The 13,519-nt window shown below is 36.5% G+C and overlaps 1 protein-coding gene across 3 annotated transcripts in view; it reads right to left on the bottom strand.

Moving 5' to 3' along the window:
* The window catches only part of SMAP1 (small ArfGAP 1), a 92,459-nt gene that overhangs the window by 39,710 nt on the left and 39,230 nt on the right, over window positions 1-13,519 (bottom strand). For 2 of the 3 annotated variants that reach the window (XM_032104754.1, XM_032104753.1), the window contains exons 5-6: window positions 9,428-9,502; window positions 4,580-4,660 (exon numbers count right to left, since the gene is read on the bottom strand). In XM_032104754.1, the coding sequence (XP_031960645.1) occupies window positions 4,580-4,660; window positions 9,428-9,502 (156 nt within the window). The remainder of the gene's footprint in view (window positions 1-4,579; window positions 4,661-9,427; window positions 9,503-13,519) is intronic. The other variant, XM_032104755.1, reaches the window with a different exon arrangement.

The following is a 13,519-nucleotide window of genomic DNA, read 5'->3' as shown; positions in this document are numbered from 1 at the left end:
TGTCCCAGCCATGCCCCTGATCCCTCAGCCAGAATGACCTAAACGTACCTTATCTCCTACTTTTCTGTGCTTCCTTTCAGTGGAAAACAGGTAGAGGTGGATGGAGTGCACACAGAGCCTCCTCCAACCTGCTGCATGAAGAAGTAGCATGGAGCTTACCTAAAGTGCTCCTCTGTGCTCTAAGAAGAAACTTTACTTAAACTATCTACACAGGTTAAATTTTATTTCAGAGAACTACTCTGAGGCTTTGAGAGCTCTCTCATGCACAAGTAGAATACTTATGCTACATATTGTTTTTAAAATCACCAAATAATTCTAAATTGAACACATTCAATTACTCAAGGATGAACAAAAATTCTACTCAGTAAACATGCCAGAAATAAAAAAGCAGTTCAGTGGTTTACTCTGTTCCTGAACAGAGAACTTGTTCAGTCAGCTTAAGCAGAAAAGAAAGAAGAAAAAAAAAAAAAAAAAAAACAAAAAAACAACAAAAAAAAAAAAAAAAAATCAAAAAAAAAAAAAAAAAAAAAAAAAAAAAAAAAAAAAGAAAATCATAGCTGATTTGGGAAATTTCTCTACCTTCAGCTGTTCAAAAGAGTAATTAATAAGAAGGGAAAGCTCCTCAGCAGCTGATGAAAGGGCAGGCAGGATGATGAAGTTTAAAAATGGCTAGCAAAAGCCTAGCTGTTTTTTCCTGCCTACAAATTGAACACTTTCCTGTGTAACTACCAATGAAACATGTAAGATTGGTGGTCAAACTAGACTTTCTTCCCCTCCCCACTAATAGAATGCGCTCTTACAACATGAGATTTACTTTTTTAGTTAATTTAAAAATCTCTTAATCTTAATTTTCTGTACAGAACATGTAAAATTTGCTTTCATTACATGACAGTCTGCCTTATGCTATTATCCTGCTCTTGGCCCATAGAAAACATTAAGAAGCACACAATTAGCTCACTTCGATTATTTATTCCTGCAATTCAACACATTTTTTATATTGCTAAAATTTGCACTTCTGTTGCTTGCAAACAAGCTGGGCTTTGAGTGAACATGCCAGCTTCACATAACCTGGCCCCAGTTTGCATACCACGAAAAACTACATAATAATTGTTACAGCAGTTTTTTTGCAGTATTTTCCCTGTTTCTCCAAAGTACTGTAAGGATAAGGTTGTTTTAGGTAGAAGCACTAAGGAAACTTGAGATCTGCAATTGTGGAAATAGCATAGGGAGAGAGGGAGGAAAGACCCTGGGTAACTTATGCAAGTTTCTTAACTTTCTTCTATTAGACTGAAAAAGACATTATAGTTGCAAGTAGCTTGGCAATGTCACTTATTTTATTAAGAGTTCTGCAGATCTGATGTGAAACATCTCATTGTTGGCTGCTTCCAATAAAATGCTAATCACTGGACTAGACTCAATCAGTCTATCTGCTCACACTGTAAGATCTTGTTATATTACAAATTACCCAGTAATTTCATAAGAGAAAGTGAACAGCCCAGAAAATTAGAGTAAAACAAGTATCCTTGCTACTCACTATTCTGCAGTAGATCCCTCTGATCTTTAGGAAATTCTACAGGACATCTGAACTCTCCAGTGTGAACGCTCACAAAAAAATATTTCCCCTGAAACCCATTTCAAGCACATGATGATTCCTTACTGAAAAGCAATTTCAGTAAGAAAACTCACTACTATTCAATAAGTTAAAATATGATGTTCTTTGTTTATCAAAGCATGATAATCAACAAAGTATCTTTTATGCCATAATTACCTGATACATTAATGAAATATTGGGATAATAAGTTTACTAAATCAATGCTACAAGCTTTCAGCAATATTTGAAAAAGCAACAGAAATCATGCTAGACATTTAGCTTGCTAAAGACTAAGAATCAGTCAGTGACAACATCCAGTTAGTACAAGAGAAAGGCTCTCAAATGGATGTAGGAGCAAATTAGTCAGCTCTATGAAGCAGAGATAATATAAGAATTGAATGTGAACATTTTAAACTTTTAGGATGCTTACTCTTGTTTTAAGAGCTAAGAAAGTTAATCTCAACAAAAGATAAAATTGAAGTCACTAGGAACCGAAGACTTGTAGGAGTACATGACACTTGAGAATAGATCTGAAGTTTTCTCTAGATTCATCTTTTTACAAGTTTAAGACCTCTATTCTTTTCCATCTTTATTGATTCTTCCATAGGATGGCTAAAACACTGCTTGAATTACCTTAACCTAAAAGAAGTCTCAAAATTGTGGCAGAACTGCCAACTCCTTGTTCACATATTTTTAATTCATTAACTTTCCAAGCCTGGAATAACTAGACTGGAGATAACCCATGTCTGTAGTAAAGGCAACCAGTGACTTTACATATGAAGTGTGCAGACTTCTCATATTGCTTCCTCCTCCAGGAACTGGGAAAAATAACGATCTACTGCTTGGTGTGGTTGCTGAAAACAGGATAGATACTACAGACAAGATGCCTGCACTCCCCTGTTGATTCAGGATGCAATATTTAAAAGATCCTATAGACAGTCTCCACCTGGATGTGAAGGGTATCATTATTAATGAAACACTAAAGTTTATCAGCTCCCTAAAGCAGAACCACATCACAAAAGCAGCAATGTATTATTCCATGTATGAAAATAAAATCATTTGGTTTTCTATGTCACCAACACTTTCCCACAGAAACAAATATTTGATACAGGCTTCGTTCGTTTGGATTGAAGAACACAGCTACAATTTTAAAATATGTTAAGTTTACAGTCTAAAACCAGCTTATTTTGAATGAATGATCCTTTAAAAGCCCAAGCTTGAAGAATGTCTTAAATTAAAAAGATGACACACAGATGAGTTCCATTTGAGCAGTCAATGCTGACATATTAATAATGAAATAAAATATGCTGCAGTACTTCAAACACTTTGCAGCTGTTTCAATAGCACTATTATCTAATACAGATATATTTACCAAATTCCACATTTTGTAGTACAAGCATTTAAAATCGAAATACTTCTTTTTATTTGCCTAATCATTAACTGGTAATCTAATGACTTTTCAAATGTAAATCTAATCAGTGGCATTAGAACTGTTTTTTATTTCAAATAGTAGGATTATCCCCCAGCTGTAACTATGCTCTGGTGGCACTTCCTCTCACTTAGCCAAGTATTCCCAGCCACATAACGAGGCTCATGCATCCTTACAAAGGGAAATCCTCTCTCTCCCAGACCAAAAGTAGATCTTTGGGCTCTAGAAAGTTAAGGTTTCCAAACCACAGCAATGTTTTTAACCTTTATAACTAAAGTATGTTATTATAAGTACCAAAATAAAACATTTAACTTGGCTGGACACCCCTGTAAAGCTTCAGTAATCAACAATTCAAATGTTTTTATTGTCATCCATAAATTTACTTTAACCTCATACAGTATCAGTAACAATAGCTCAGTCAAGCTTCACAAATTGTCATAATAAAATTTGCTTCTGCACTAACTCATTCCGAACTTGCTTTCTAATTTAAGAAAAATTGTATTTGCATCGAGGAGGGGCTTCTTTCCCCCTCCAAATGTGCATATATATACATATATTTGTATCTTGTTTTATTATGTAAAATGAAAAAACATCTATTTGAAAACTGAATTAGAAATAAATCTGCAATCACAGTCTGTGAACACACAACATTTTTCGTAATTGTAACACAGCACTATTGGGGAATAAACTGACAGATGGAGACTCCAATGCATTCTGCAGACTACACTGCAGACCTGAACATACTAGTGGATTCACAAGATCTGAGAGATGACATCTGTATTAAAAGAAATTATTATATTTAATACTAGAATTACCCATTTCATTTTTGTTTAATATTAACTCTCTACAGAAGTGCACATGAAATTTTAATTGTACCCACATTGCTAAGGCTGCCCATTATGCTTTAACATAACTGTATAAAAAAGCACCTTACGTGGTTTGCTTGTCATGTTTTGTGACATGATCTTAGTTGCAAATTTTCAAGTTACTTAGAGTTACTAATTAAACTCTGTAGATTATACATTTATGTTTAAAATGGATTCATTTATGAAAGACAGTATTAGATGATAATACAAGACTCAATAACAATGACAATTTTCTGGGCAAGAATAGCAATGGTCCATGACCCTGAGGTTAGCTCAGCTGGTCAGAGCATGGTTCAATCCCCGTACAGGCCATTCACTTAGAGCTAGGCTTGATGATCCTTGCGGGTCCCTTTGGATCCTTGCGGGTCCCAACTCAAGACATTTCTGCAAACTTAAAATCCTTAATTAGGTTTTTGGTCTGAGCCTAAACTTTAACTAAGCTTAACCCACTTCCCTCTTCCCCTAAACACATTCCTTCCTCATTGTATGGCCAACCAACTTTTGTATGCAAGCAACAGCACAAGTAGGATTCACGTGGATTAACCAGATTACAACTCATATACACATATACATTCATACTTCTGTGTGTGTATATAGATACACACACACACATTAATTTTTTCCCCAATCTCTGAACGTATCTAATACTATGTGCCATTTTTAAATAACTGGAAAAAAAGAAACTCTTCTTACCTTTTCAGCTGTTAACTGTTTTGACGGTTTTTCTGATTCTCTCTCTCTCTTTTTCTCGTCTTTCTTTTTTTCTTTTTCCTTCTGCAAAAAGAAAAAGCATTTTGCTAGTACCCAATTTACAAACATATTGAATGTCTACAGTCATATAGAATATAAACAGAGATTTTGAGCTACTCCCTTTAAAATCTGTTGATGCTTCTATCTGCTCTGCTTCCAGAAGTGACTCATTTTGCTCAAATACTAATACTAAAAATATTGTGACTTTTAGATTCAATTCAAGAAATTCACTTTTTCACCTGCTCATCTGCTTAATAAGCAGAAGGAAAATAAATCAGCATTGCTTCTCTTAAGCTAAGCAGAGCAGAAGAGAAAAAAAACATCTTCAAGTATCTCTGTTAACTCTGATAGCTTCTGTCTTGGAGGGCAGATGTCAGCTGCTTTGACCAAAGAACTACACTAAGGTAAACTGCATGCAGCTTTCTGCAGAAAGGTACTGATTTTTAAAAGCTAATCTAGTAGTCTTAAAAAATACTCCTGAATGTAAAAAAGTTGCCTTTGGCCATATGACAGGCCAGCTGAGCAATGAGACATTATGTTGTTCCAGAAAGTGAAAATATAAAGATCCCTTTACTTTGAATGCATCATAATGACACTACAGAAATTTCCTCACTTCAGTTTTTAATGAATGAATGTGCCAAAATTACTGATCTGTCTGACTCAAGCAAAGCATAAAATATTCCTTAAGGAATAATGTGAAGAAGATACAGACTTTCTAGGCTAGCAATTGCTTTGACAAAGGGTTAGTCTGCCTGCATTTACCTTGTACAACTACAGCGTAGTACTAGTAAGTGTACTTGAACACTAAATGGATGAAATAAGGGTTTACCATCTGTAATAAAGAGAATGAGACAGTAGCTCCTAAATGTTCTTTCAGCCATTAGACTTGTACCCCTTTGTTCAAAGCTTCAAAATGGCCTTGTTTCAGAAAACACTACTGTTTACAAGTTTCCCAATATTACGAGAAGGGTTCAGAGGTTAGATAACTGTCCGTGAAGCTCCAGTATTAAAAATAAAACAGTTTCTAGGTTACAGCTTGTGTCAGTAAGGAATGTTTGTGGTTTTTTCTTTTCTTTTTTCAACATCCAGTATATATAATTTTAACATTTTTATAACATGGCATTTACTTAATATAGTTCTAACACTCAGGTGAAGGGTTTTTTTTGCTGGTGGGTATTTTTTTTGTTTGTTTGGGGGTTTTTTGGAGGTGACTGGGCACAGGGGGATCGAAGTAACACATTTTTCAAAACTTCCAATAATCCATTTTCAAGCCCTTCACCATATTTACCAGATGTATTGGGGCTACTCAAGTCCTGACTAAACCATGTGAATTATTTCATCAGGCATTAACCTGAACACTCAGTTCCTGGAAAATCGAGACTATCACACCAAGCACCTGCTTACAAGCAACAGAAAGCAATGACCACAGTCATGAAACCCCAATAGGGGAATTTGGAACATCTGTTTTGACAAAAAGAAACAGAGACCAATTTATATTTTACTGAACATTAGGAACACAGAAGTGAACACAGTAGTCTAAACTAGAGGCCCTGCCAATACTGTATCTCACCTGTGGTAGCACAAGGTGTTCAAGAAATGTTTGTATGACTGGGACAAGTATAGAGCAGTATTTTATTTTGAGGTCACATTATAACCTGAGACTTGCAGCCTTACTGAACTAGGACTACCAATGCATAGCCATGCCTTTCTTCCATTACTGTTTCACTGACCCTAGTACCAACCTGCATTCTAACATACACACAAATTATACTGTCAGAGCAAAAACTTTTCTTTCATTCTCTGTTCCCACGTCCCACTCCAACCTTCTCAAGCTGAATAATTTAAATAAACATAATCTCTTCTCCCATGGAAACTTAGACAACTGCATCAAAAGAAGCGTTACCAGCAGGTCAAGGGAAATTATTCTCTACTCAGCTCTCACAGACCCTTCCCTCTGCGGTTGGGGCCCCCAGCATCAGAAGGACATGGACCGGCTGCAGCCAGAGAAGGGCCACAAAAATGACAGGGGGCTGGAGCACCTCTCTCTGAAGACAGGATGAGAGACTTGGGGTTGTCTGAGACTAGAGAAGAACGAAGACTCCGGGGCCACTTTATAGAAGTCTTCCAGTACCTAAAGGGGGCATCACGCACAACAGGTAAGGACTCTGTCGGGATAGCGACAGGAGAAGGGGGAATGGCTTTAAACTGAAAGCGGGCAGGCTTAGATTAGATAGTAGGAAGAAATTCTTAACTGTGAGGGTGGTGAGGCACTGGAACAGGTTGCCCAGGGAAGCTGTGGATTCCCCATCCCTGGAAGTGTTCAAGGCCAAGTTCGATGGGCCTTTGAGCAACCTGATCTAGTTGTTATAAACATATAGTATTTGCTTCTCGCAAAGTATTAAGGTAGATATTATATAATGTTAGAAATGCTTTTTGCTGTGTGGATGTAGTTTTCTCTCGTTTTAGCAAGAATGTTAGCAAGTGTGAGCAAGTAAGATAACCTCCAAGCAAGCAGAGGATGAGGCCCGAGAAGCTGCTAATCAACACTTTGTCCAGAGAACAAAAGGGCCCAAAGGCTGCTCTGCTGGAGAACGGGCGGCCAGGAGAGTCCGGAGCCGCTATCACCGCTCTGCCCAGGGGGCAAAGAGGCCCAAAGCTGCAATCAGCCCTGACTGTCTGGAGAATTAAGAGATCCACCCTACCATCGACTCTTACCTAGCAGGCCCAACCCCAAGAATCAAAAGAAATAAAACCGCAAGGCAGAAGACTACGCATGCTCTAAAAAGGCGGACCCAAGGAGTGGCCATGCAGAACAGTTCCTGGAAAAGTTTTAATATGAATAGAGAACAGACAGTAAAAATGGTATCAAAAGGACTCACCTCGAGCATCAGGTGTGCTCTTGGCAGAGCGCCAAGGCACCCGGCCGTTATCCCTTTGCTTTATTTTATGTGTCTCTTATTGTCTTTATATTAAACTCTTTAAATTCTAACAGGAGAGTGAACCTCGTTTTTCACATAGTGAAAGGTGTCCATGTCCATAGTAGGGGGTTAGAACTACATGATCGTTAAGGTCCTTTCCAACTCAAACCATTCTATGACTCTACAATTCTATGATTTGATTCCTCTCCTCCTGGGAAAGGTTGTTGGAAGCGTCATGTAAGTACTCTTACTTTTCAATCACAGTATCTTAAATTTCCTTGAATATGTTTAAGTGAAAGCAGAGGTAGTTTTTGCATTTTTTCAGTATGTCCTGATTTCCAGTTTGACTTCAACATTTTTTAAGCAATATGTTTAACTCACTTCTGGAGTAAAAAGTATCTGAAACATTTATTTCTCAAGACTTCAAGAACAAGGAGGGTTTGCAGAAAGTTTCATATGGCAAAGACTCCGTAAAGGTGACCAAATATAAATGCTTCTTGTTGCCCTCAACAAATCTCTGAAAGCTTAATAGTGAATATATGAAGACCTAAAATAAACTGTTCTCCAGTGTTCCTGCCTCCACACCTCATAGAATCTACAAAACAGTCTTGATTCCCAGCAACTTTATTTTCATTCATTTAAATTTCATTGTGGACTTGAAAAGCCCTTCACCTTCACACTTCCTAATTTCAATATTCAAGCTTTCTGCCTCAGCTCCATTAGATAAAAATGAATTCAAACTAAATAAAAACATTTCTCAAATGTTGCATTCATGCCAGAACTTCAGCTCAAGTGTTTCATTACTTGCAAAAGCAGTCAAAAACCACTACGAAGATAATAAAATTTAATTGACTTTATATTAGTCTTAAATTCTAAGGAAAGATTATTAATTTTTTTCCAAGTTTCATTTCTTACATGGCATACTAGTTACAGAGAAAAACTTTCAAATGTGAATACACCAATAGAGGTGGATAAGAAAGTAAAGGCAAGTTTCATTGTTAGTGGCTGCTGCTACTCCTGGTACAACTTAAAACATGTCAAATTCAACAAGGCTTGTGGTCTTCGTCTACGACACTGTCATTTAAATTTTAATTAATGTTTAAATATAGCTGAACTAAAATAATTTATAACTTCTGTCCAAATTTTCTGCATTTAGAAGGGAAAAGCTTGATTTATGTTCAGACCATAAATTACTTCATATACTGCATAGTCTCAATTCAGAGCGAAGTATCCAAAAGAGCCTAACACTGGGCATTCACATTCTAAAAAATGCATTATTGTTGCAAATGGTGACATTTACTGAAAGTTGATATAAATTATGCCTCATCTACTACTTGCTTGTGTGTTACGTTTTTCAAAGACCCGTCTAAACAGTAAATGTAATGTTAGCACACACACATATCCCAGCTAGAAGAAATATTAAAACCAGTATGAGTCAAATTAATTCTATATTTATCTCCAAGGAGGATGAACTAAATGCCTGGAACAATACTGATAATTTAGAATCCGGAACAAGCAAGTAATTCAAAAAAAGATATCAAAAATTATTCCTGTTGAGACAGAACAGTATCACTCATGCCCATTAGCTAGGGATTAAGTGGGTTTTCCACAGTTTTGTTGACACTAAACCCTAGGAGAACCAGAATTTTGACATATAAACATCAAGAGGTAACAACCACACATGTACATTGCCCTGCTGTATTGGCTTTTTTCATTTAGCTAGTCCAAGAAAAAAGGAGAGACGTATTTCAAGTGTGTGAAGTATTAACAGCAAGTCAAACTCTCAAGTTACCTCAGTGAAATTACTCTATAGAGATGGAAACATTTGTGCAAAGCAGTAACCTGATAAGAGTTACACCCCAAACCAATATACCTCTGCTTTGCTCTTCTCAGCAGCAGCTTGCAGAGAAGGAGAAGATGCCAAAGGCTGAGCAGCATCAGATGATATCTGTACAAAACAGAGGAAAGAAATGAGAAAGAAAATAAGCAAGAACAGCTGGGAGGGGAGGCAGCAGAGGCCACTAAGAGACATGATTTTCATTCCTTTCTTTTTCAATAATCTTGGTGGTAGTGGTTACACAACATAGAAGAAACATAAAGAGGAGAAAAAGTTTGGGGATTTTTTCTGAGTACAATATTTAAAGGAAATGTTTCAGGTAGGAGAGTGTGACTTATAATGAGATTTACTAGAACAGAATATAAGAAAATGAACCTGGAAAGATCATATCAAAGGCCTAAGAAAAATAATTAGGTTTCAACCATTGTTCAATTTTTATCCAGTGTAACTACTGAAATATTAATGTCCTGAAGCATGAAGGCAGACTGTCCCAGAGGAGGGGGAGAGAAGAGAGTGCCTTTGTTCTTGTTCAGTGTAACAGAATATTTTTATTAACAGGAATGCAAAATAACTCTGAAAGTTATACATTAATTAAAGTTCTCATTAACTCTTCTCTAAGAGCACTCCAAGTACATAAAGAGCTTAGGGTTAATATAAAGCCACATCTTAGCAGCAGGTTGAAGGATCTCCCAGACAAGTGACACTTCTTTTCTACAAACTGATATGTAAAATTGCTATTAACACCACTAGACTTCCAGAATTATCCAAAAGGTGTGCATTATATATGCAACAGATACAGTTTGCTCAAAAAACCAGGATTTCTCCAAAGGCATTTTCATACATCTTCCTATCCAATTTTTTTATGCATAGCTGATCACTTTAATGGAAACATTATCTTTCTATTCCCCTTATTATAAAAATGCAACTGAAACACATTTTCAAAATATGTAGAAGATCTTCAGAGCTTTAAAGCCGACACTTCTACACTGTTTTGTATCACTTCTATTATCTAGAAGGAAAATTCAGAAATAAATGAAGCTATAACAGAGTAGGTCATTATGTTGGACCAAAATAAGCAATTTAAATGACATGTTTTACTTAATTTAAAAAAAAGTAGCTTGCCCTAAATGGAAACTGAAAGCTAATAAAAAACCCAATCATATCTTGTGTCTAAATACCCTATATTTCTCACAGAAAATCCTACCAGTCTCTTAACTTATACAGCTGGAATATTCATAGAATTCATATATTTAGTATTTTTACAAAGTCAGAAACTACACTTTTGCTGGAAGGTGGTAGAGAGCTGTAGGAAAAATTTAAAAACAAAATTTTACCTCCAGAAATATGAAACAGACTTCTCATTTCTAAATTTACAGTTTTAAAATCCTTGAGTTATTATCAGAATTATGGATACACCTGCTGCAATGATGCAGTTTCTCAAACAGTAGCATTCCGTTGCTATAGGAACACTGGGACCCTGTTTACTCCAACTGCACCACACTGTAACCAAATAATGTTGGAAAAATGATTAGGTAACTACACAATATATTGAACTATGAACTATAACATCATGCTCCTTACTGCATTTTCAATTAGATAAAAATGTGTAAAATTCTCATAATGAATCATTTTAGGTATACTTTTAATTTGCTAAAGATACAGTGGGATTTTTGGTTTGGGCTTGGAGTTTTTTTCATTCTTTTGTATACTTCAGATTTTGGGAGAATTTAAGCTTGATAGTTCTCACAGGTGAACAGCAGGTAACAGCTACTTACCACACAGAACTAGGTAAGCAGAATTTCATTTGGGGGGCTAGGGGGAAAATCAGCATTACAGGTGTTTGTCAATTTCCATCCTCTCATAATAGTTCTCAATCTTCAAATCCTCTTCATAAATTAAAATTATTATCTAACCTAGGAGAAGGCAATCCTATCCTGCGAAGGCCTGAAAGCAACTATTACAGTTTTGCCAATCAAGTAATGGAATCACAGAACCAATGAAGAGGTGTTATGCAAGCTATAAGCAGGAGACAGAGTGAAAAGCAGTTGCTGTCTAGCCTGGGATATGGAACAGGATGTACAAGCTGAGAAATGCCCAAGCATAAGGTTTAAAGACAACCAGCAGCACTACAACCACTTCAGGCAAAAAAGAGCACTTGAAAGCAACACTTCACATATGCAAATATTCAACTAAGCAAGAGAACAAAAGATGTATGACTGAAGCTAATCTTTAAGAGAAAACACATTACAATGTATAAAGAACAGATTAAGTTTATGTAATGAAAGCAACAGTACAAGGTTGAGCTGCTGAACAGCTTTATCACCACTGCATCATGTTGAATTTGTTATCTACCAGGCCGCATCAGATATGGAAAGCTGAACGAAAAAATCGAATCAAACTGAGTGGCTAGACAAAGCCAAACATGTAAATGTTGTCTAGCTAAAATTCTGTGAAGACTTTGATGTCATTTTCCAGAGCATTCTCCTGGAGGAACTTGCTGCTCTTGGCTTAGCCAGGTGCACTGTTTGATGGCTACAGACTGGCTGGGTTGCCAGGCCCAGAGGGCACTGGTGAATGGAGTCACACAACCAAAGAGTGGCCAGTCACTAGTGGGGTTCCGCAGGGCTCAGTGTTGGGTCCAGTCCTGTTTAATGTCTTTCTTTATCCAGGAACTGGATGAGGGGATGGAGTGCACCCTCATTCAGTTTACAGATGTAACCAAGCTGGGCAGCAGTGTTGATCTGCTGGAGGACAGGAAGGCTCCACAGAGGTATGTGGACAGGCTGCATAAATGGCCCGATGCCAACGGTACAAGGTTCAACATGGTGAAGTTCCAGGTCTTGCACTTGGGTCTCTTGACTGGAAAATTGCTCGGGGAAAAGGATCTGGCAATGCTGGTTGACAGCCACCTAAATTTCTCCATCAAAATTCAGAAAGCAATTTCCAACCCTATTCCAGAATCCAAGTGAAAAAGCACACACTGATCTACTCTGATAACACATTTGCACTATGCTCTGGAATGCTGCTAACTACAGACATCTTTGATAATTGGCACCTTAAAGTTCCAACACAACCTCTGTAACCAATCATACATACTGCTAGAAAACGAATGAAGTTGCGTGATTGTATGCATTACGAATGTATTGCAGAATGATAACTAACATATGAATACATAATTTTAATTTTTAACTTAGGAGTAGTTACATCTTCTAAATAAGAAATTAATTCAGAATTGCCTAAAACAAAGAATGGCAGCAAGGACCTGTTTCTTAAGTTTTCACATTTCTCATTTTTCCACAAAATTTTGATCGTGTTTCAGACTAGAAGACTTGCTGTCATTTAATTTTTTGCAATTCTTGAATCTCTTTCCATTGTTTGTATTTTGTGACTCCTTTTTAGAAAGACGATACAGCAAAAAGAATCATTTTGCATAATGAAATTCAATACTGTCTTTAAAGCATCTGGTACCTTTAGTGCTGAGCAAGAAATTACATACACATGCAATAGTATTGTAAGACTTCAGTTTCACCTGTGCTCTGTGAGAAACCCTTTGGTGCACAAAAAAATGTAAGATCAGAAAAGAAAGAATCTGCAGACTTACAGTATTAGTCCAGTTCCCTGCCCCTTTTACATGTAAATGTGCTACCTGTCCCCATTTTCCTCCCTAAAACACTTCCGTATGATTTATTAAGTTATTAATTAGTAGTGGCACTACCCCAATACATGCTAAGTTAACAGTTTGTGTAAAAGCAACAATACAAACAGTAGTTGGCCCAATGTCTTGATGTAGTCTGTTGACCACACTACTATTCCAAGTAAAAAAAGTAAGCTTTAAACAAGAACTAAATGAAGTTATCAAAAAACATAACATACAAAATCTCAGAATGATTTTACTGTAGTTTAGTTTGTACTAACATGTTTCTGATGGTACATAACAGTCAACAAACACTATCGGTCATTAAGGTGTAGGTACTAAATAAAGTTTTCACCTGCTTTTATTTGCAGTTTTTCCAAAATCCTGAGTTGATGCATGTCATTATTCAGCCTTTTATTAAAAAGGATTCAAGTTGAAGCTTTATAAACCCACACTAAGCTTCCATTTAAATATGAAATGCAGGGTGCATCATG

Source organism: Corvus moneduloides, chromosome 3 (genome assembly GCF_009650955.1).
Source record: "Corvus moneduloides isolate bCorMon1 chromosome 3, bCorMon1.pri, whole genome shotgun sequence".
NCBI classification, from domain to species: domain Eukaryota; kingdom Metazoa; phylum Chordata; class Aves; order Passeriformes; family Corvidae; genus Corvus; species Corvus moneduloides.
This window is presented reverse-complemented; position numbering and strand designations above follow the sequence as displayed.